General features: G+C 38.9%; 1 protein-coding gene and 1 pseudogene across 4 annotated transcripts in view; one reads left to right on the plus strand and one right to left on the minus strand.

The window, feature by feature from the left end:
• The first annotated feature begins 2,798 nt into the window (after positions 1-2,798).
• LOC113613968 (olfactory receptor 10Z1-like) lies at positions 2,799-3,710 on the plus strand (annotated as a pseudogene).
• Positions 3,711-8,570: 4,860 nt separating this feature from the next.
• Positions 8,571-24,699, minus strand: part of SPTA1 (spectrin alpha, erythrocytic 1) — a 68,449-nt gene continuing 52,320 nt past the window's right edge. For 3 of the 4 annotated variants that reach the window (XM_027095002.1, XM_027095001.1, XM_027095004.1), the window contains 12 exons: positions 23,819-23,981; positions 23,135-23,211; positions 20,368-20,577; positions 17,713-18,009; positions 16,773-16,885; positions 15,603-15,647; positions 15,082-15,133; positions 12,495-12,682; positions 11,552-11,605; positions 11,020-11,166; positions 10,091-10,235; positions 8,571-9,551 (listed from right to left, as the gene is read on the minus strand). In XM_027095002.1, coding sequence (XP_026950803.1) covers positions 9,426-9,551; positions 10,091-10,235; positions 11,020-11,166; positions 11,552-11,605; positions 12,495-12,682; positions 15,082-15,133; positions 15,603-15,647; positions 16,773-16,885; positions 17,713-18,009; positions 20,368-20,577; positions 23,135-23,211; positions 23,819-23,981 — 1,617 coding nt within the window. In that variant the 3' untranslated portion in view covers positions 8,571-9,425. The remainder of the gene's footprint in view (positions 9,552-10,090; positions 10,236-11,019; positions 11,167-11,551; positions 11,606-12,494; positions 12,683-15,081; positions 15,134-15,602; positions 15,648-16,772; positions 16,886-17,712; positions 18,010-20,367; positions 20,578-23,134; positions 23,212-23,818; positions 23,982-24,699) is intronic. The other variant, XM_027095003.1, reaches the window with a different exon arrangement.

Raw genomic sequence — 24,699 nt, forward strand, 5'->3', positions numbered from 1 at the left:
GCAAGTGAGGTGTTAAAGTCCCCCACTATTATTGTGTTACTGTTGATTTCCTCTTTTATAGCTGTTAGCAGTTGCCTTATGTATTGAGGTGCCCCTATGTTGGGTGCACATATATTTATAATTGTTATATCTTCTTCTTGGATTGATATCTTGATCATTAGGTAGTCTCCTTCCTTGTCTCTTGTAACACTCTTTATTTTAAAGTCTATTTTATCTGATATGAGTATAGCTACTGAGCTTTCTTTTGATTTCCATTTGCATGGAATATATTTTTCCATCCCCTCACTTTCAGTCTGTATGTGTTCCTATGTCTGAAGTGGGTCTCTTGTAGACAGTGTATATATGGGTCTTGTTTTTGTATACATTCAGCAAGCCTGTGTCTTTTGGTTGGAGCATTTATTCCATTCATGTTTAAGGTAATTATCCATATGTATGTTCATATGACCATTTTCTTAATTGTTTTGGGTTTATTTTTGTAGATCCTTTCCTTCTCTTCTGTTTCCCACTTAGAGAAGTTCCTTTAGCATTTGTTGTAGAGCTGGTTTGGTGGTGCTGAATTCTCTTAGTTTTTGCTTGTCTGTAAAGCTTTTGATCTCTCCATGGAATCTGAATGAGATCCTTGCCAAGAAGAGGAATCTTGGTTGTAGGTTTTTCCCTTTCATCACTTTAAGTATATCATGCCACTCCCTTATGGCTTGTAGAGTTCCTGCTGAGAAATCAGCTGTTAACCTTATGGGAGTTCCCTTGTTTATTATTTGTCATTTTTCCCTTGCTGCTTTCAATAATTTTTATTTGTCTTTAATTTTTGCCAGTTTGATTACTATGTGCCTCAGTGTGTTTCTCCTTGGGTTTATCCTGTATGGGACTCACTGTGCTTCCTGGACTTGGGTAGCTATTTCCTTTCCCATGTTAGGGAAGTTTTCGACCATAATCTCTTCAAATATTTTCTCTGGTCCTCTCTCTCTCTTCTCCTTCTGGGACCCTTATAATGCAAATGTTGTTGTGTTTAATGTTGTCTCAGAGGTCTCCTAGGCTGTCTGCACTTCTTTTCATTCTTTTTTCTTTATCCTGTTCCGCAGCAGTGAATTCCACCATTCTGTCTTCCAGGTCACTTATCCCTTCTTCTGCCTCAGTTATTCTGCTATTAATTCCTTCTCGTGTAGTTTTCATTTCAATTATTGTATTGTTCATCTCTGTTTGTTTGTTCTTTAATTCTTCTAGGTCTTTGTTAAATATTTCTTGGATCTTCTCAATCTTTGCCTCCATTCTTTTTCCGAGGTCCTGGATCATCTTCATTATCATTATTCTGAATTCTTTTTCTGTAAGGTTGCCTATCTCCACTTCATTTAGTTGTTTTTCTGGGGTTTTATCTTGTTCCTTCATCCGGTACATAGCCCTCTGCCTTTTCATCTTGTCTATCTTTCTGTGAATGTGGTTTTAGTTCCCCAGGGTGCAGGATTGTAGTTCTTCTTGCTTCTACTGTCTGCCCTCTGGTGGATGAGGTTATCTAAGAGGCTTGTGCAAGTTTCCTGATGGCAGGGACTGGTGGTGGGTAGAGCTGGCTGTTGCTCTGGTGGGCAGAACTCAGTAAAACTTTAATCCACTTGTCTACTGATGGGTGGGGCTGGGTTCCCCCCCTTTTGGATGTTTGGCCTGATGCAACCCAACACTGGAGCCTACCTGGGCTCTTTGGTGGGGCTAATGGCAGACTGTGGGAGGGTTCATGCCAAGGAGTACTTCCCAGAACTTCTGCTCCCCATGGTGAGCCACAGCCACACAGCCACCCCCCGCCTCTACAGGCGACCCTCCAACACTAGCAGGTAGGTCTGGCTCATTCTCCCCTGGGGTCACTGCTCCTTCCCCTGCGTCCTGATGCGCACAATACTTTGTGTGTGCCCTCAAAGAGTGGAGTCTCTGTTTCCCCCAGTCCTGTTGAAGTCCTGCAATCAATTCCCACTAGACTTCAAAGTCTGATTCTCTAGGAATTCCTCCTCCCATTGCCGGACCCCCAGGTTGGGAAGCCTGATGTGGGGCTCAGAACCTTCACTCCAGTGGGTGGACTTCTGTGGTATAAGTATTCTCCAGTCTGTGAGTCACCCACCCAGCAGTTTTGGGATTTGATTTTACTGTGATTGTACCCCTCCTACTGTCTCATTGTGGCTTCTCCTTTGTCTTCGGATGTGGGGTATCTTTTTTGGTGAGTTCCAATGTCTTCCTGTCGATGATTGTCCAGCAGCTAGTTGTGACTCTGGTGTTCTCGTAAGAGGGAGTGAACATGTCCTTCTACTCTGCCATATTGGTTTCTCCCCCTCTATTTAATTTTTAACAGGTCACTTTGGAATGGCTTTTCACTGTGTTTCCTGCTTTTCCACCATACTCCAGAACTCTACACTCCACAGGCCCTCCTTTCCATGTGCTGCCTCTCCCCTTCCCTGCAGACCCTAACCAGTGCAGAGTTTTGAATGTGTAAAATGTGCATAATTATGTGTGAGTGCTTTGTATGTGTATGCATGTATATATGTGCCTGCATATGTGTAGTCATGTATGTATGTGCACATATGTGCATATTGTGTATATTTGTAGTCATGTATGCACATATACACATGTGAGAATAGATCCATACACCCATGTGTCTAATAAGTGTATTTCTGAAGTTTATTGCTGTCTAAAAAAGAGTTTTCTTTTTGAGTTACAACAGGTACAAAGAAATGAGAATCCACCTCATTTTGCCTTCTAAAGAAACAAGGCATCTTCTGGCAAGGTGGAAAGAATCAAATCTATCAGGGATGTCACTCAGAATGGAGCAGACCAATGCAACCTTCTGCAGGGGCTTTGTATTCCTGGGCTCCTCTAGCTTTGGGGAACTGCAGCTCCTGCTCTTCGCACTGTTCCTCTCCCTGTATCTTTTCACCCTGATCAGCAATGTTTTTATTATCACAATCATCAGGCTTGACAGCCATCTGCACACCCCCATGTACCTCTTCCTTTCCTTCTTACCTTTCTCTGAGACCTGCTATACCTTGGGCATTATCCCTAGGATGCTTTCCAGCCTGGTCAGGGGTGGGCAGGCCATCTCCTATGGGGGCTGTGCTGTCCAAATGTTCTTCTCTGCTTCGTGGGTCTGTACCACCTGCTTCCTCCTGGCTGTCATGGGCTTTGACAGATATGTAGCCATCTGTGCCTCACTACACTATGCCAGCCGGGTTGGCACCTCCTTCTTGAGTGGGTATCTCTTTGGCTGGGAATGATACTGGTCATTTTCCACCTCCCACTTGCAGCTCCCATGAGATCCAGCACTTTTTCTGTGACACGCTGCCCGTGCTGAGCCTGGCCTGTGGAGATACAGGCCTGAGTGAGCTAGGGATCCTATCCTCAGCCTGTTGGTCCTCCTGGTCTCCTTCTCCTTCATCACTATCTCTTACACCTACATCCTGACAGCAATCCTGAGGATCCCCTCCAATGAGGGGAGGAAGAAGCCCTTCTCTACTTGCCCCTCACACCTCACAGTGGTCATTGTTCACTATGGCTGTGCCTCCTTCATGTACCTGAGACCAAAAGCCAGTTACCCTCTTGAGCGGGACCACCTTATTGCTGTCACCTATACTGTGGTGACTCTTCTCCTCAATCCCACTGTTTATAGTCTAAGAAATCGGGCTGTGCATACAGCCCTGAGAAATGCTTTCTGAGGGAGATTGCTGGGTAAAAGATGAAGGCTACCATAATGGGATAGTCTCCTCTATGTAGGCTGGACATACACCAGAAACACAGGCCACTGGGCCAGATATTCAGGGCTTTAGGCCAAAGCTACCCCACCTCCAATTCCCCAAGAGTCCCATCCTGTCTCTTGCATGCCCCCCCAGGGCTTCTGGGGAATGCAGATGCAGGGCTTCCTGCTCTGGTTACTGTGCTTAACTCTCACTGATCTCAGAATCTGAATTTTCACTTTCAGCCTCGCATACACCACACTTAGTTCCTGAATCCCAGTTCATTAAGAATTTTCTAACTGAGCTGAACAAGATGAGGGGAGTTTCAAGTGCCCAAGTTCAAAGCAGGGCTGGCCAGGGATACTGTAGAGATTTCTAAAATCATTGCATAATTAGATTATCTGACCAATAATATTCTTCCAAGATCTGAAACTCAGTGACTATCAGGTTGGCAAATAAGTTTGAATGCTTTCCTAAATGAAGAGGTCAGTTATTATTATTTTTTCTCTCCCAAAAGGTGTCTTTAATCTTTTTATGTAGTTGTCTTCTTTATCTCTGGCTCATTATTACTTTGCCCTCTTCTTTTTAATTGGCTCTTCTAGTTGTATAACTTCTATTTCAGAAAATAGATTTATTTCCTATTTTCCTCAATAATAGTTGTTGCTCTCTAATGGCCTCCTAATCTTGGGTGTGAGGACCTCTTCACTTGTGTCACTCCCTAGTATGGATACTACTCTTTAGAATCTATGGTGGAACTCTCTATCCTGCCTATTTTACTTTCCACTCACAATATGTCATGCATGGTACCAGACATTTCTAGGGATAAGAAAAGGTGGAATGAATTCACACAGTTGTCAGGAAGAAGTTTGAATACAGATTCTGCCACTTACAGTGTGACCCTGGGTAAGTTATTTAATCTTTCTCAGCTTCAAAGTCCTCACCTGTAAAAGGGTTGTAACTTCATAGTTTTGTGTTCCTGACTAAACAGGGTCATACGTGCAAATAATTTAGTGCAATAACTGGATCATAATAATCTTCCAATAAATGTCAGCTGCTACTATTAATAATGTGCTAAGCAAAGTGATACTGGCTTTTAGTTTAGGGAGAGGTTATTCTCGGTAGAGGATCAGAGCAGATTTCATATCTAAGGTAGTACTTGAACTTGTTCCTAAAGAATGAGTAAATTTTGAATGCAGTAAGTGGAAATAAAGTACATATATTCTAAGAAGACAGAACAGAATAACTACAGTCTCAGTGGCAAGACAATATAGGCTTATTACAGTGTGGTGAGTTGTCCAGAGGGACAAAAATATCTCACAAATGATGGGTGAAGTTAACTTGGGTTAAGATTTCTTTGAGGAGAGCATTGTGAATACCTTGCTTCAGACTTGATGCTTTTGGTAGTGGAAGATAGGACACAGTATACCTTTGAGCAGAGAGTGGAGTTGAATCTGGGAAGTGATTTAGGAAGATTAATCCAGCAGCAGAGAGGATGATAAATCTCAGCAAGCAGAAAACAGAGCCAAGAAGATCAGTAAGAAATCCATTGCCATCATTTAAAGAAAAGCAAAAAGACCTGAACAAGGATAGAGGTATTGGAAACTGAAAGAAATGGAAACATAAGAGATTCTGAAAATGTAGGACTCGTGTGATTCTTCAATGAGTTAAAATGGGACAAGACTTAAGAGAGAGGAAAGAACTTACATTGGGGGAATGTTTTTCAGATAGGAATCCATAATTTTCCATGCTCTCAGGGAAGAAACACATCCTCTAGGGAGAATTCAGTGGAAATCAAATTTGGCAGGAAGAAAGCTAGTCCAAGAGAAGAGAATAGGTTGTAGAGAAGTAGGAGATTTAGTTAAATGGCAGAAAGGACTTGGGTTAGGGGAGAAAAGCCATGTACTCTAGGCTCCTTTTCACTAGGTCTGGAAGTAATCTCCTCATTGCATTGAGGTATTTGAGCAAATTCATTTCCAAAATGTATTCAGTTCATCTAGCATAACATTCCCTAAATGCACACTCAGCAATGATGGGTAAAGATGTTCTAAAAATTGCTATGTAATACTCAAAGGTCAATCTACCTTCCAAATGTGGTAGTCTTAAGTATGAAAGGGTATTAAATCACGTGAGGGATCTTTCAGTATATGTTCCTGGGAGCCATCTCCATAGACCTTGGCACAATTGATCTGAGGTGACAGGCAGGAATAGTTTACAAAATGTGCCTAGGTGATTCAAATTCCCTCCCTTGATTACAAATATGGCCATGTGCTTAAAAAGAACAAATCCTCCTCCCAGGTATATACACACATATACACATAGCAAAGCAGAGGTCCCTCTGATGTGAACATGACCACATATGCCCAACTCATGGTTCTTTTTTTTTTTTTTTTTTGCGGTACGCGGGCCTCTCATCGCTGTGGCCTCTCCCGTTGCGGAGCACAGGCTCCGGACGCGCAGGCTCAGCGGCCATGGCTCACGGGCCCAGCCGCTCCGGGGCATGTGGGATCTTCCCGGACCGGCGCACGAACCCGTGTCCCCTGCATCGGCAGGCGGACCCTCAACAACTGCGCCACCAGGGAAGCGCCAACTCATGGTTCTTTAAAGAGACAATTAATTCCATAAAGCTCTGGAGTCAGATTTCCTGAGTTTAAAGCCTAGCTTTGCCACTTTTTAGATGTGTGATCTAGAGGAAGTTTATTAACATTTCTGTGCCTCCATTCTCAATGGCAAAATGAAATTTTAACAGTATCTATTTTGTAGGCCTTTTTGTGATGATTAAGATAAAATCTTTAGAACAGAGTCGGCCATACATGAAACACCCAATATGACCATATTTTATTATTTGGAGTTTCTAGGCAGTATCACTTTAGCCTGACATATTTGTTACCCAGTTCATGCTGGCAGAAGCCAGCGCCGGCAGTGTCCAGCATCTTATATTTCATGATATAACCAGCCAAAGAAGAGTAAAGTGCTGTTACCTGGCACAGTGTCTGACTGGAGAGTGTAGGAAGATGGACCTAGATCCAGAGACCCGAGAAGAGTAGGTACTGGGAAATGGATCAGGCTATAGGAAAAAAGAATCAGATGGCTTCCAGGCAAATGTTTAGCATCAGGGAAGCCCATAAAATGTAAAAGAGAGAGTTCTGTTAAGAGTGGAATAGTATTTGGGTCCCAACCAAGCAGTAGGAATCATAAAAGAAAAATCAAGAATGTAGCCACAGGGCTGGGTCCCAGAGGCAGGCTCCCCTCTGTAAATTGCAAAGAAGAGAGTTACCAAGGAGCAGCAGGGATTCCAGTTCAAAGTAAGTAAACAGAAGGTCAAGAAAAGATCTGTTTGAAATATGAGGAACTTAACCCTGAGATCAAGAGGAAAATTTGATACAAGTTCTAATCGTTATAATATTATAAATTGAATATTTATAGTCCACAATTATGTATGATAATTCCCATATTACCATTTTTTGCTTGAGTGCATAGGTGGTCAGAATCTGATTTCAGAAGATGCTGTATGTAATTCTAACAGTACCATCTTCTTGGGGAATTTCTGTTGATTCTTTAGATAAATACTATCTTCTTTAGCTTCTGTATTATTAATCTCTTTTTATGAGATGGTACTACTGGTCCTTTGCCTTAAAGACTCACCACATGCCTAATAATCTGATTTAGGATTTACAGATACTTGGCAGGGTTCAGGAGAAGAATAAAACCATAGTCACCTCTGCCTTTGGTTATTACAAACATACATTTTTTAGATTTTCCGTATTCGGGCAGTGTGATATTAAATGATACTGATTTTTGATGGCCTACTGGGCTATGAATATTTTCAACTGTAATCATATTTGGTAACTCATAATTTGGTAACACAATTTAGACATTTATGAACATTTTTTGAAATACTTTTTTTATTGTCATACTTCATAGTACCCAATCGTTTAAGCAAAAATCACTAGAAACACTTATACCTTATTAGCAGCAAAGACAGCTTTATAGTTTTAACCAAAATTTCTTTAAATGGCTCCTGTGACAGGATTTGTCCCTTAGCAAGGACTAATTTCTATACAAAGAATGGGATTGAGACTTGAAATGGTAACCAAGTGGCAATATACATGGATTGGGAGGTGGAGACTGTTCCTGCAGGATACAAAAACAGCTAGGCAGTTTCATACTGAGCAAAGAAACGAACTAAGTCTTCTCACAAGCAAATGACAGCATAAATTTTTACAAGTCAGAACAGAATGTCAGCATTCAAACCTGTTCAGGTCAAACCTGGTCTGGAAATTATTTGGAAATAGCACCACCTCTTGTTTTTTTTCTTTTCTTTTCTTTTTGAGCTTTTTATTATTATTATTACTATTAGAGTATAATTGCTTTCCAATGCTGTGTTAGTTTCTGCTGTACAATAAAGTGACTCAGCTATATGTATACCTATATCCCCTCCCTCTTGGACTTCCTTCCCCCACATCCCACTCTTCTAGCTCACCACAGAGCACCGAGCCGAGCTCCCTGTGCTATACAGCAGGTTCCCACTAGCTATCTATTTTACACATGGTAGTGTATTTATGTCAAACCTAATCTCCTAATTCATCCCACCCTCCCCTTCCCCCTCTGTGTCCACATGTCCGTTCTCTACGTCTGTGTCTCTATTCCTGCCCTGCAAATAGGTTCATCTGTACCATTTTTCTAGATTCCACATATATGCGTTAATATACGATCTTCGTTTTTCTCTTTCTGACTTACTTCACTCCGTGGAAGCAACCTAAATATCCATCAAAAGATGGCTGGATAAAGAAGATGTGGTACATATATATATATAAAGGAGTATTACTCAGCCATAAATAGGAACAAAATTGGGTCATTTGTTTTTTCCCTTAATTCTATAAAAATTCTACTGACTCTTAACAATAATAGGAGATAAAAGTAAATCAAAACAAAGATTCTTTTTATCACATTAAAATTTTGGAGAAAATTCAGGGACATACAGGACAAAAAGAAGACCTGCCATGCCCATATTTTGCTGTTCTGAGAGTAATAACATTCACTCTAATGGGGAAGTATGAAAAATGGACAGATTGAGAAGAAAATGTGTGTGCTGTGCTGGTCTTCTCTGTGTGATTCCATTTTATAGACTAAAATATTGGGGTTTCCCAGAATATCAAATATCTCCATTTTCAAATGTAAGAATTTAAACACATTTCAAGCTCAAGAAACATTGTTTGTAGTTTATTTTGGATCTTATGTATCTACTGCACCCAAGCATTTATTTACAGTGTAATTAGCTGCCTATATTTAGATGACAGTACAATTCTCAGAAATATAGAAACCCAATTGAGTCAGGAACATTTTACTTCATATTGTTCTATCAAAAAGAACTTTAAAAAAAATTTTTTAAAGGAAATACTTTATTCTATATCAGAAAAAACACAAAATAATAAGGATAGGTAGAACTCAACAAATGAAAAATAGAGACCTTGTTTAATACCCCTCAGCAGTGACTAGTTGCATATAAAATAAACCCATGGCCTCCTCTCCTCCAATTTTGTTAATGCCTTTATCTCCCAAGCCCAAGAATTTTTTCAGGTCCTGCAATAAATGTAAAACACACACACACACACACACACACACACACACGACTATCTTTCCACCCTCTGTACTCGCCTGTCTCCTTCATCCCCCAATACTTCCCACAACATCAAGATTCTCTGACCCAGGAATAGCTGCTTATCACTTGCCAAAGTAGGAACTGATGAAGCCAACATAATCATAGCCAGCAGGCTGGCTTCGGCCCCGTGGGTCCATGTATTGCTGCATATGTGAGGCACAGAATGACACTTGTTCTGGGGTTAGGGCCTGAAACATAAAAAAAAAAAAAGAAATACAGTAATAAGGATTAAAAATAGCTGGCTATTTGGGGCTTCTAATATGCCCTAAAATCAGGAAGTGGAGAGACTTTGGAAGAAGAAGCCAGTCCTGGTCCTATCACGTGCTTTTCTTATAGAAAGAAATCTATAATTTCTAATGAATAAGACCAACTCATCTCTTCAACTTAATTCTTATCCAAAGAGTCCCATCTCACTCTGACTGCACTATTTACACCATTCTCTAAATTTGGCTTATTAAATAAACAGGATAAATAAATAGCCTTAAAAACCAAGTAGCATGTTTGGAATTGACACTGATAGGCGTTAGAGGTTGACTGTAGGTTTTTGAGTTGTGTCAAGACAACATGAGTGATCAAAGCAAATGATATCCAGTGCATAACACTATCTGAGAAAAAGTCGGGGAGGGGAATGTGGTTGTCTATGGTAAGTAGGCAGCCAAGCCTGAGATGAGCAAAATGTTGATTATGATGAGAGTGTAATGAGAGTGGATGCAAACTGGAATCTGACCTGCTTCATGTCCTCTTTGGTAATATAGGCCTTGCCCTCTGCCAGGGCTTGGAAAGCATCCTCTAGTTCATCGCTGGACTTGATGTTCTCTGACTCCTTGACGATCAGGAAGTCGGTATAGTCGGTTTGTGAGATATAGCCCTTTCTGTTGGGAGAAATAGATCAGGAATTGTCCCCTCTCAAGACAAAGAGGAAGGCAGATCCCTTTCTCATCCTACTCAGTGTCTCAGAGACAGAGAGAAGCTGGATTCTCCAAGTGTCTGTCCCATCTCAGCTCTCTGAGACTATGGGTCTATTATCTCTATTTGACCCACATCCTCATGCCCTTACAGCCAAATAAACAGTTTCTTAAGTTCTAGCCTCTGTTTCCACATGGGTCAGTCAGCCTGACTCTCTAAGTAGAATTTGGGGATTTTCCACTAGCACCAGTCTCTAAGTATCTCAAGCTCTTCAAGTTGAGTTGAAGACCTCTATTTCTGATCTTCTTTGGTCCTTGGTATAAGAAAGAATTGGTCTCTAATAGTAACGTAATCCCTCTATGACTCTGTCCCACCCTCACAAGCACACAACAACCCCATCCGCAGGAGCTGGCCTTTGAATAATCCATGTCTCGTTAAGATCTTACACAAGGGAAGGAATTATTCTCTCAAGTTCCTTTCTCAGAACCAGCTGAAATTCCTAGATCAAACATAAACCAGGAATTGAACAAATTGCAGAGCTGGTGCCTGAGTTGGAGTTAGTGCCATGAACTTCTGAGATAATCCTAAAAGGGCACCAAAAGCTGCTCAATTCATTTATGGTAGTCTGTATATTCCTACTCTCAATATGAATTAATTTCATATTTTATGGATTTTACTTTCTGTGCTTGCCCCCCAACCCTCCCCAAGCCTCATTCCCTGCTATGGTCTGGCCCTTGGTTTTCCTCCTACCTCCCTGGATCAACAGCATCCAGGAATTTCTCAAACTTGGGCTCAGGTTCACCTTCCTCCACCATGGGCAAGTAGTAATTGAGCCCTCTCAGGCAGGACCGGAAATCTTTGTGACTTAAGCGACCTGTCAAATTCTCATCAAAGTGCCTAAAGAATAAAAACATTTTATCAAGCTCAATAGGAATCAGATTAAAAAAGAAAAGAATAGTTATTTTTGTACTAGTTGGGCTTTAGTAACATTCCATAAGTTTATCAGTTGAGTGGAGAGCTTGCCTGTGTATCCACACTTTTTTTTTAAAACCTAACGGATGGAGGGAAATGAATAAAATGTTGAACATAAAGTAAAAGTATTTCCTAAAAGCAAGGAATCCCATAGACATACTAAAAGCCAAGACTTGAAGCTAAATAACATATCTACATCTTCATTTAAGATCCTACTAAATCACACTGAGGGAAAAAATAATAGTTACTTGGAAATTCATTCTGATTGTCTGGAAAACAAAGAACCAATCAACTATGAAGTTATACTCACCTGAAGGCTGTTTCAAACTCCTGTAGTGTCTCCTCACTCAGACCAGTGATGTCTCTGAAAGGAAAACCAAAAATTAACCCATGAAATAAACAGAGAAATATAAAAAGGCATGCCATAAGAATAAGAGAGGAATTTTAGTGACTATTATGCTAGTCAAGTGATCTAGTTCAGGGGTTGGCAAACTATGACCCATGGGCCAAATCCAGTCAGTCACTCACTTTTGTATAGTCAATGAACTGAGAATGGTTTTTACATGATTACAAATAATCAAAAGAAGAAGTCTGTTTCCTTAAACATTAAAAATGGTGAGAAATTCAAATTTCAGTGTCCATAAATAAAATTTTACTGGAACATGTCCATGCTCATTCATTTATGAATTATCAATAGATGTTTTCTCTTCACAGCAGCAGGGTTAAGTAAACCAGAGGCTATATGTCTCACAAATTGTATGGTACTTATTATCAAGATCTTTACAGAAAAATTTGCCAATCTCTGATCCAGATAACTAATGCTGCCAAAAAAGCTATGGAGAACTAAGGCTGCTCTGATATAATTAATTTATTTAGAAAAAAAATGAAAATTTTCTTTTCTGCTCTATACTTCGAATATTTATTTCATTCTAGACATTTTGGTGGGAATTTTACAAAAGGGAATGCTTTCTGAAGAGGTCATAGATGGTGAATAGACTCAGAGAAATGGATGGTGAGTAGACACAGGGGTTTGGGAGCACTGTGTCCCAGTTTATAATAGCCTCCTATAAAAAGAGAAATAGTCATTCTGTGGGTCAGTAAAGAGAGAGAATATCGGTTCTGGGGATAGTGAGTGTACTATCGCTGAAGCAACTCCTGTATACTGTACCCCAAACTTTAGTTCTTGGAGCTAAGTTTCTAATACCTAACACCACCCACACCCTTGCCCAGCCCTGGCCATGGGTTCTCAATACCTGGCTTGGATCTGTTCTTCCAGACTGTGTTGCCTTCTCATCCCAAGCTGGTAGAGCTGGTCCCACTGCTGAGCCAGCCCAATGGTGCTGTATTTAATGTCCAGGACCAGAGCCTCTTCTAAGTTTTCCCCCAGGTCTTCAATCTTGGTCAGCTTACGCTTCATTGCCTGGATCTCCTTCTGCTTCCTCTGGAAAAAGACAAAGAAGAGAGGCAGTCACCCAGAGTACCAGATCCAAACCTAGGGATGATACAGAAGGTAAGAAGCTGATAAGTTTAGACTTCCCTTCACTTCTCCTTTTCAATTATCTTCAGGAAATTTCCTGTCCTCTGTAAACAATGAACTACTCAGGAAAACCACCTCACTTATATTTGTATTCCTCATTTATAAAGTGGTGGAAAGGTTAAATGACATGACTTCTATCATTCTGGTAATCTGTAATATATAAATCTAAGCATCAACAGTTATATACTGCAGATAAAGAAGGGTAGGATTTCCAGGATCCATGCTCCCAGTGATTTGCATCATGAATTATTTGTACTATTGATTGTGGTTGAGCTCTGAGGTCCACTTAAACTTCCCAGTGTTCACACTTCAGTCTCCTTCATTGGCTTGGACAGACTTCCACAAGACTCTTCTGTCATTCAGGCATATTATATGCCAAACATCTACATTTAGGTCATGTTTTCTGAACAGGGGAATGTCTTTTCCTAAAGAGGGGAGGAGTGAATTGGTTGTAATAAGGGGGGTAGTTGTGAAAACATATTAGATATTACAATGGTTTGTGGCCCTCCAAAAATCAATCCTGTCTGACAACATCTTTTTAGCATTAAGTTCTCTCATTAGGGATAAATTAGATTTAATTAGTTAAATTTTTATTCTGGTGGTGGGGGGAAAGAAAATAAGGTTAAGGTTAAAAACATTGTTCTAGCCAACTGCTTTTTTTTTGGCCATTTTATTTTATTTTTTTAAACATCTTTATTAGAGTATAATTGCTTTACAATGGTGTGTCAGTTTCTGCATTATAACAAAGTGAATCAGTTATACATTTACATATGTCCCCATATCTTTTCCCTCTTGCATCTCCTTCCCTCCCACCCTCCCTATCCCACCCCTCTAGGCGGTCACAAAGCACCGAGTTGATCTCCCTGTGCTATGCAGCTGCTTCCCACTAGTTATCTATTTTACATTTGGTAGTGTATATATGTCCATGCCACTCTCTCACTTTGTACCAGCTTACCCTTCGCCCTCCCCATATCCTCAAGTCCATTCTCTAGTAGGTCTGAATCTTTATTCCCATCTTGCCCCTAGGTTCTTCTGACCATTTTCTTTCTTTCTTTTTTTTTTTTTTAGATTCCATACATATGTGTTAGCATATGGTATTTGTTTTTCTCTTTCTGACTTACTTCACTCTGTATGAGAGACTCTAGGTCCATCCACCTCACTACCTAAACTCAGTTTCCTTCCTCTTTATGGCTGAGTAATATCCCATTGTATATATGTGCCACATCTTCTATATCCATTCGTCTGTTGATGGACACTTAGATTGCTTCCATGTCCTGGCTATTGTAAATAAAGCTGCAATGAACATTTTGGTACATGACTCTTTGAATTATGGTTTTCTCAGGGTATATGCCCAGTAGTGGGATTGCTGGGTCATATGGTAGTTCTATTTGTAGTTTTTAAAGAACCTCCATACTGTTTTCCATAGTGGCTGTACCAATTCACATTTGCACCAGCAGTGCAAGAGGGTTCCCTTTTCTCCACACCCTCTCCAGAATTTCTTGTTTGTAGATTTTTTGATGATGGCCATTCTGACTGGTGTGAGATGATATCTCATTGTAGTTTTGATTTGCATTTCTCTAATGATTAATGATGTTGAGCATTCTTTCATGTGTTTGTTGTCAATCTGTATATCTTCTTTGGAGAAATGTCTATTAGGTCTTCTGCCCATTTTTGGATTGGGTTATTTGTTTTTTTGATACTGAGCTGCATGAGTTACTTGTATGCTTTGGAGATTAATCCTTTGTCAGTTGCTTCATCTGCAAATATTTCCCCCCATTCTGAGAGTTGTCTTTTCGTCTTGTTTATGGTTTCCTTTGCTGTGCAAAAGCTTTTAAGTTTCATTAGGTCCCATTTGTTTATTTTTGTTTTTATTTCCATTTCTCTAGGAGGTGTAGCCCACTGCTTCACTCAATTATTAAGAGATAATCTAGATTCAATTTTATTTTCTTACCACATCAAATAATAACAGAAATTTGTCAATGTTACAAGTTGTAGGCCAGGAGCTTTTGCATTTGTTCCCTTACTTAATCATTAGAGTAAGTCTATAATGTAGCTATTATTGACTCCATTGTATAGATACAGAAATTGAAGTTGAGATTTAAGCAAACTGACATCCATGTCCATGAAGTGGTGGCCAAAGGTTAGAATGCAAATTGTTGGCAGGGTTGACACCAGAGACTTAGGCTTTTGACTTTTGGGCCAGGGGACTTACCTAAAAGAATCACCAGTTTCCTTTGAGTAGTTTTTCTTGCACTCTTTGTAATTCCAGCAATGTTTAGAGCTAATGAATGAACATTACTTACTTTATTTGCTTCCAGCTGGGATTCTAGAGTTCCTGTTTCTTTCAGCAAAGATCTAGTTAAGAACCAGAGGAATACATTACTTATAATATCAGAGGTCAGTATTTTACACAAACAGACCAACTCAAAACCCCTACACTTCTATAGTTCTTCCAAGTTATATAGCTTTTCTGAAATGAATCTTCACAATGCCAAATTTTCACAAGACCAAACCCTCTCTGTTTATTGGCAACAAATGAAAAGGAAAGTAAGGCTCTCCCAGTTCTTCTCTGCCTACGAGAAAGCTTCCATACTTCCCTCCTAGTTATTATTCTCAAATATACCCTTAACCTAATGTAGGCAAGACTTCACCTAGTGGGGTGTAGGGCCAGAATGATATACACTTTGCTTCTCTTTCTTACCCCACATTTTACTTAGGGACCATCAGATTGCAATGGGATGAAGATGCTTTAGTACTAAGGCCTCCTTAACTAATTCTTTCAGAATGATACAACAAAACAAACATGATAACATAAAATACTGACCCATCCAGAAAGTAATCCCTGGATATGGAGGTCCAGATCAGGCAGAAGAGAGAAAAGTGAAATCACATGTTAACATGGTTTACTTAAATGATCTTCTTTCTTCAGATTTATGATACATTCTAAATTCTTTGTACCTAGAAAGTATGAACCTGTTCCAGCCACTGTCCCCAAAATGTCCCCCACACTGAGAAGCTCAGAGCCTTCTGTGCATCTCTTTACTTTAGGATGAAGGGCTCAGGTGTCAGGTGATATGCTCAGTGTTGGGCACCTGCTGCCAGGGGAGGAGGGACCAAAACCAGAGGCAGAGGAGGGTGAGCTGTATATCCTCTGCCTTCCGTCAGATGTTTTATTTAGCCATGATACAGAATTTCTTTTTGTTCATTTTCTGATTTATCCTTGTCAATGGGTTTGTAGGAACAGTAGCATGGATTGCCTAAAACAACACTTTAACTCCATAATGCTGACTCACCTGCTGAATATAGTCTACCACCTTTGACCATTTACTCATTTATTATACCCTCTAAGTCTCCTCTTTTCCAAGCCATTTGCCCCAGAAGATGTGACAAATGTTATTTTCATGTATAGAACATTTTGCATTTAATAAAAGCAATTAGCATATATTATCTCATTTGATTCTCTTCACTGTTTTAGTAGTCAAGCAACATAATAATTTCCTATGACGTAGTCACAGTGTACTCTGCTCTGGTTGTGCCAATAAATACATATGTGACCTTGATCAAGTCAATTTATCTACTGAACTTCTTTCCACATTTGGAAACAGTGGTAATAGGATCAGCTCTGTACAATTTTCAAGGTTGCTCTGAAAGTTGAGATAATGGATCATAGAAATACTTTGTAAAGTACAAAGGGGAAGGCAAACATAAGGGACTGTTACTATTTTTGGACTGTAATTATAGGCGAGAGGGAAAAAAAGTATCAAGGAGAGAATACAGAATGGGCAACGAGATGAAATTCTCATTTCTCAATTTTGCAATGATTGATTTAGAGTACAGTCGATTCCAAATACAAAGCACAGAGAGAATATGGTGATTTTAGGACAGCATAAATACTGTAAGAGTTCCCCTTCCTTCCCTCAGTTATGTATTTCATCCCTATAGTAAATGGAAAGTATAGTATAAGGATCATGAGTTTGGGGGTATCACAGCACACCTGGTCTGCACGATCCAATCAAGGAAGGCACTGGCATTCTGTTCAAATTCTTGGCACATCTCAAAGTTCTTGACCTGTCTTGACTCTTCCTTTTCCAGCTCCTGCTCCCTTTCCTAAAACCCCAAATCACAGATAGTAATGTGCACATTGCAGGCCTTTCTTTGAATAAAATAACTGTTTCTGAGTCTCACCTGCACATCTTCCCTCTTCCAAATCTCACCTATCTTCCAATACTATTGCCTGTGTGCTCACTTTTCTTCCAGCCCATCTCTTCTCATCTCAGAAATGTGAAAGAAGCTTATGCAACTTCCCATAAGCACCTACAGGTGTTACCAAGCCCAGTAACAAATAAACTAGTAACAAAGGCAAATCTTTCTTCAACTCAAATATTTTCCAGTTGAAATTTCATTTAAATGAACATAAACGTAGCTTTAAAGGAAAAGATAATGAGTTGCCAAATGAAATTGGTGATTTTATAGTGAAATTTTTCTTCGTAAACTTTTAAAATACTTTCCATAGCTTCAGTAATGAGCATTACTATATACAGACAAAAATTAAACACAAACACATTAAAAAGGCACTTTTGGAGATGTGTATAAAATAGAGAATGCCTTGGAGTATATATACTGTAAAGATATATACAAGCCTCATGAACTTCTCATAACCTATTTTTAGAGTCATCTCCTGGAGCTTGTGCTTGCTTCCTTGAATCACCACTCAACACCCAGATGCTTGAGACTCTAACCATAGGGCATAGGGCTATGCCTGTTGTGAACATATTTCCAAATTTTTTCTTAGATTGTCTCAGTGCATGACTGCTGTCCCAATATAATTATTAATAGTGTTCCTTTCTTTCTCAAAAGTCCCCAAACTTGGATAATATATCAAGTGATCATGCTCACTATAAGCCAAAGGAACTCTCTGCTCTGCCCCAAGCTACCTTGACGATGTCAGATAGGTGATTCCAGATCCTTTCTAGCACCTCCACTGTTAACCACGTATAGGGACTAGAGGACACATTTAAGGCCTTAATCTGCTGGTCTAGCTCTAGCAAATAGTTGAAGTCTCCTTGGGCCCTTGTCAAGGAGGCCAAGAAGTCCTCATGGTCCTTCTTCAGCTGCTGAATTGCATCCAGTGAGATACAGCGCACAGGCTCTGACAGGTCCTCCTCAGCATTCTCACACCAGTTGTTGAAAGCTGAAGCCTTGTGTGCAAATTCCATGAATAGATCCTCGGCCTAGAGAGGAAAAAAAAAAAGACACCTCCATCTTTTCTGATAAAGCTCGTCAGCAGAAAAGAAGACTGAGGATAAAAAAAATGACGGTCTTCAAATATTTTCAGGGCCAACACTCTAAGAGGGCAGAACTAAAACCAATGGAGACCATGTGATCAGATGGATCGACATGTAAATTCAAGGTACAAGCCCTGATCCTAGCATTTTCTCTTTTTCTTCCAACACTTACAAATGAAGTTGGATGACTTCTAGGATTATATTAGTTATAAGATTCTAAAAGTGGCAAGGGTAGATTGCAATGATAAGGTTTCATGATTTCTTGTTCTGATGTCTGTGTTCCAAGTCTACTTGGCACATAGTAAACATGCACAAATAAGTGTTAAATGAATGAATGGATAATTGATTGAATAAAAAGTATCAATTTGTGGGATAGGCATTTCTTCTTTCTCTCCTCTGATCTTCTGCAGACCACACTTCTTTGATGTCTGTTTGCGTATACTGAGTACTCATCCTACCTTCCTTCTAAACCTTGTTCAAGGCTCATCTCATGCCTGAATCCCCTGCTTAAACCCATTTCCTACCCTCTAATCTGTATCCTTATCCATGCAATACTCTTTGGAGTTATTCATATGCTCTGAATGACTTTGAATTTCTAAATGAGAGAAATAGCATGGATTTTCCCAAACAGTAGGTAATAGAAAAGTTTTAGATACAAAATACATCACATAGGGACTTCCCTGTTGGCTCGGTGGTTAAGAACCTCCCTGTCAATGCAGGGGACACAGGTTTGAGCCCTGGTCCGGGAAGATCCCACATGCTGCAGAGCAACTAAGCCTGTGCGCCCCAGATACTGAGCCTGCACTCTAGAGCCTGCGAGCCACAATTACTGAAGCCCATGAACCTAGAGCCCGTGCTCCACAACAAGAGAAGCCACTGCAATGAGAAGCCCGTGCACCACAACAAAGAGTAGCCCCCACTCGCCGCAACTAGAGAAAGCCCGTGCGCAGCAATGAAGACCCAACGCAGCCAAAAATAAATAAATAAATAAATTTATAACAAAAATTGAAATAAAATACATCATATATTTTGGGTCAGCAGATTGTACTTTCAAAGAGAGTTATGTTATACAGATATGAAAATAAGTTTTCATCTCCAAACATAGGGGTTAAAGAGGAGAAAATTGACCCAAATGGAAGGAGATTGCAAAGGTATTACACGATTACACCTTCTCTGTATTCATTTCAGCAATCTATACACTAAAATAGACCAAACACAGAGAAAACTAATATTGCCTCTACCCAAGAAGGACATGAAAACCTATAAATAATGTCATATTGTTTTCATAACATTATGTATCAACTGAATATTTTACAAAGATTTTAAAATCACAAAATAAAATAAAACTCTTTGCAGATTGAAAATTGAGTAAAATAGAATTAGAATGTGAAGTATCTTCTAATGTAGAATGTGTGTATGTACATATGTGTGTGTGTGTGTGTATAGATATGGATATGCAGTTTTACATTAATTGCTTTAACTTTTCACTTAAGATTAATTTCTGTAGGTTCCATGTCCTTCAATAGAGTAGAAATTAATTAAGGATCTGATTTTTTATTTGTGTGTTTTCTGATTCCTGTAACTCCCTACCTTAACTTGTTGCCAGGTACAATACTTCTTATGGTCTAGAAATACTCAGTAATTTCACTGACCATCTTGACTTCCTTTTACTATTAATATTTTTATCATCAACATCCAATACCTTAGCAGCCACCACTAGAAAAAAACATTTTAAAACTTATATCCATATAGAACATGGTGGTTTATATTGCATTTTCAGATCTATTATCTCTTTTAATAGTAATAACATAGAAATAGCTATGATGGTGATATTACCTTATTTTATAAATAGAGAAATCAAGGTTCAGAAATGTTAAGTGACACATGCAAGGTCCCCTAGCTAGGAAAGATGAGAACACAAGTTATACTTGTCTAATATTCCTTTTATTTGAGTTAGCAAAAAAGACAAGGACAACCTTGACTCCTACATGCCAGTATTAGTTCTTCCATACAGTAAGATCTTCTATCCCTTGTCTCACCTACCTGTTTCCATTATATGTACCTGGCTTCCATCATAAGTCAGATGGATAACTGATAAATCAGTCAAAAAATACTCCCTATCAATCTAAAAAAATGAATTACTTCTTGCTCATAAGAATGTCTTCCTGATTCTTTGCAATGTACTCACTTAAATGTCTATAGTATTCAAACACGGTTTCCAGTATCTATTTCTGGATTTCATGGCTAAGGTACAGATAATTGAGGCCTGATGGTGGTTCACCTTTTTTTTTTTTTTTTTTTTACCTTCTGTAGGGGCAGCTGTTTTTTCAGCAATTCCTGTCTGTGGGCTTCAGAAGCTTCCAGCAGCTGTTCCCAGAGCCTCAGCAGGGCAGCATGGCGCTCCTTAATGGCTTCAGTCTGGCTGTGCTCAGCAGCCACCAGTTGGTCCTTCAGGTCAGTTATCTCAGACAGTCTCTCTTGCTGGAAGCTCTGCAGACTGGCATGCAGTGTGTCCTGAGAAAGACCCATAGAGAAGCTGTGAACAGAAAAATAATGCAGATTCCAAGGGGTCATTCATACCTGGGTTCCACCAGATTGGACCTATACAAGAGTTTAGAGTGATGCCCAAGGAAAATGAAATAGGACTTAGAGACGTTTGTAAACATTTGGGATTGGAATTATAGTTAAATTCCAGTGTTTTAAATTGGATTTTAGATTAGGTACAAAATTAATATTAAGGGAGTATTGGAGCATGATGTGATATTCCAAACCCAAACTAAATTCTTCTTAAGACTCATATTCTAAGACTCTTTTATATCACTTATTAGATTTTGCATTCTAATTAGCACTAGAAATTGTGGGAGTATGCAAACTAACAAAAGACCTTATACAGGTGCCAGTTATACAAATGATTGTGTGTGTGTGCATGTGTGTATGCAAATGATATCAGAATCACAAAATTCAGGATGTTCCACTTCCAGCTTTAACAGGGTGGTATGTATTTGACCAATTCTCTCTTTGAGAACAACTTTTAATGTTGGATAAAAGTACAAAAAATCAGCTGTTTGAAAGGGATCAGAATGTAACTCAGGTTAGCTATAACTTGAGGGATCAAAATTCCAGGGAGAAGGAAATAGTAGCAAACTAAGAGTAATACTCTCTGTCACTTTCCCCTTTGAAGTATAAGCTGTACAGGGTAAGGTAGTGGAGGAAGCAGATGTTCAGATCTTTTGATCATCTCATGGAACTAAAGGGACAAAAATTGGAGTTCTGGGAAACTGGGGCATCCACGGTTTAAGAAAATCATGAAAAGGGAGCTGCAGAAAAGGAGGCTCAATAATCTCCCTGTATGTCCCCAACAGGATATTTATAGATTCCTAAACACAAGTCCTAGAAGTCAAACAGAAAACAGTAGCTAAGAATGTAGAATCTAAAATCTAAAGAATCTAAAATCTAAGAAATTTCTGCAGTCACACAGTGCTGTGATCAGGACACATCAAGTAGGAGCAGACTTAGTGAAAGAGGTTTAGTTGAAACCTCTAAAGTCCCTAGGTTTAAGAGCAAACTGAAAAAGGCTAGTCCTCAGGAAAACTGAAATCACATCTTGAATCATTACTGAAAAAAGTGGGGTTGGATAGGGGATAGGGGAGGGGAGGTGTTAAATTATAGCTTTAAATAAAACTCATGAATTAATTACTTTAAATGTAAATGGATTTACTACTCCATTAAATTCATCAATAGATAATAAATCAAACTCATCTATATTATATTTATAAAAGACGCATCTGAGACATACAGACACTCTGCACTTCTATGTTCATTGCAACATTATTCTCAGTAACCAAGATACAGAAGCAAACTAAGTGCCTGTCAACAGAACAATAGATAAAGAAGGTATGTGATATACACATATGGAATATTATTCAGTCAGGAGGAAGAAGGAAATCTTGCTGTGTGCAACAACTTGGATGAAACTTGAGGGCATTATGCTAAGTGAAATAAGTGTCAGAGAGAAAGACAAATACTGTATAATGTTACTTACATGTGGAATCTAAAAAAGCCAAACTTAGAGAAACAGCCAAACTTAGAGTACATTGGTGGTTGCCAGGGGCTGGGAGGTGAAGGAAATGGGGAGAAATTGGTCAAAGGGAACAAACTTCCATTTATAAGATTAGCAAGTGCTGGAGAGCTAATGCACAGCATGGTGATTATAGCTAATATTTCTGTATTATGTACTTTAAAGTTGTTAAGAGAGTAGATCTTAAATGTTCTCACCTTAAGAAAGAAATGGTAATTATGTCACAGGATGAAGGTGTTAGCTAATGCTACAGTGGTAACCATTTTACAATTTATAAATGTACCAAATCAACAACAAAAACAAAAAATATAAAGGCATAGAAATATTTTTTAAAGGGTTGGAAATAGATATACATTGCAAATAGTAAACAAAAGAAAATTGGTATCGTATACTAATATATGAAAAAAAATTTAAGAAGTGTTAAAAAAAATGTTATTGGAGAGAAAGAGAAACTTTTCATAATTAAAAGAATCAATTCATCAAGATTATTTCATAATTCTAAATGTCAACACAACTTTTAACCTAGCTTTAAAATATATAAAATAAAATATTTAAATAACATAAGTAACAAAATCTGATAGGTAATATAAATTATTGCAAAATACACATTCTTTTCAATTGTACAAAGACTATTCACCAAAAGAGTGAATAAAATTTTTTTTAAATTTAAAAAAATCAAGTAATATGAAATGAAGTTAAAAAATAATAAAGATATAAAAAGATATTAATGGAATATAGTACAAAGATACAACAGAGAAAAATTATATAGCCAAAAATTTGTTCTCTAATAAAAATGAACACCTATTGGCAAGACTGATGAGGGAGAGAAAACTAGCAAATTATCTCTATCACGAAGGAAAGGGGAACAATATTACAGGTCCTACAGACAATAAAACCACAAATTTAGGAATGAAATAATCCTGTGTGAAGCTTCTGTGTGATATGGGTCTTGGACTTCACGGGCATCTATCAACAAGGCAACCCTGCTCTCACCTGCTTTGCCAGGAGAGTGAGGAAGGCAGCGAGGTCTGCACCATTGCCATTGGTCTTCAGGCTTGTTTCTTTCTCAGCTGAAGAGCAAAGATAATTAATAAGAAGGGAAATAGAGTTGGTCTTGTACCAGCTGTGGTAAGGAGAAAAGGAATATTTACTATAGGCCACAAGAGAGCCTCCTGACTCTCAAAACAGATGATTCATTAGAATATGGGGGGTGTAGGGTCCAGTGAATTGTTTTTCTAGACTTATGCAGGATAAAACTGACTGAAACAGAGCTGGAGCCAAGAGGACTTTTGAATGTTTCATAAGGAAAACTGCAGACTAGAGATAAATTATAAGTAAATCAAACACACAGTTTATTGCCTAGAATGTTTTGCCATGGCCCTATCTTGCTGAATATCACATGTGAAATCACCAGTTTCCAAAAAAAGATGTTCTCTGGAATTATAGTACTTAGTTATCCCCTCAGCATGTGTCTCTGTGTGTTTGTGTGTGGGGGGGGGGCATGTGTGTGTTTGCACGTGTGTGAATGTAATTGTAATTGTGTCCAGGCGGGATAGGAGTGAGTAATGAAGGGAGCATCTTTCTTCCCATGGTAAGCAACAGAGCCCCAGGATCCATTCTATAAATGGAATTATCGGCGTTTCTCAAACCTAAGACCCTGGCCCTCACACGTCATACCTATCCAGGCCTCAACCACATCAGCCTTCCAGTTGAACTGCTGAAAGTCATAATCATCCTCCAGTTGTAACTTCCAAGCAGCCATTGCCTTGGCCAGAGAAGGGGTCTTTTCTTTTAGAGCCTCTATCTTGGTAGAAATCTTCTCTTTATGCTGACTTTCCTCCTGTAACACCAAGGTCGAAAGGAGGAGAGACAGATATACTGATGAGTGTCCAGGGCCAGAAATGTGAATTCTTTAGTATTATTAAAAAGCTCTCATCTCTCCCATTCCAAATATATAGCTACTTTCTTCTAGATCTAGTGAAATTATTCTATTATTCACCTATAATAGAATAATATCTATTCCACCCAGATGATTATTTCTACCCCAGCATTTGGACAATCTTCTCATGTTTGTCCATATAAGTGTGATCTTCTTAGTTGGCATAAGCATCTCGAATGTACAGAGTCATCTCTGTTTAGCATTCTTTTGTATTCTTTAGGATTCAGCATTTAGATCACTGAGCCTCTGTTAAAACAGGCAGTTAAACAAAACAATCGTTCTCAAATTACAAAGAGGTTTCAGTGGGGTCCTCATCTCTAGAGGCATGCAAAGAAATTTCTTCACATTCTTAAAATACTCTATGACCAAAGCAAGTCACGTATAATATATTTTTAAAGGCCGTATTCTGCAGAGGATAAGAGTAAGAGTGTCAACAAATGATTTTTTTAAAAATCTAAAAAGTGTACCTATAAGAACTTGAAAAACAAAACTTCCAGAAAACAGAAATTGAATAAAAAATTATTTACTGAAAAATAACAAAAAGCCAGCTTAGAAGAGATTATCAATGGTCTATGTTTGATTTTAGCACTGCTCATGATTCTATATTTGGGCCAATCCC

Source organism: Aethalodelphis obliquidens, unplaced genomic scaffold (assembly GCF_003676395.1).
Source record: "Aethalodelphis obliquidens isolate GAN/ISIS:26980383/991018 unplaced genomic scaffold, ASM367639v1 scaffold90, whole genome shotgun sequence".
Classification (NCBI taxonomy): Eukaryota; Metazoa; Chordata; class Mammalia; order Artiodactyla; family Delphinidae; genus Aethalodelphis; species Aethalodelphis obliquidens.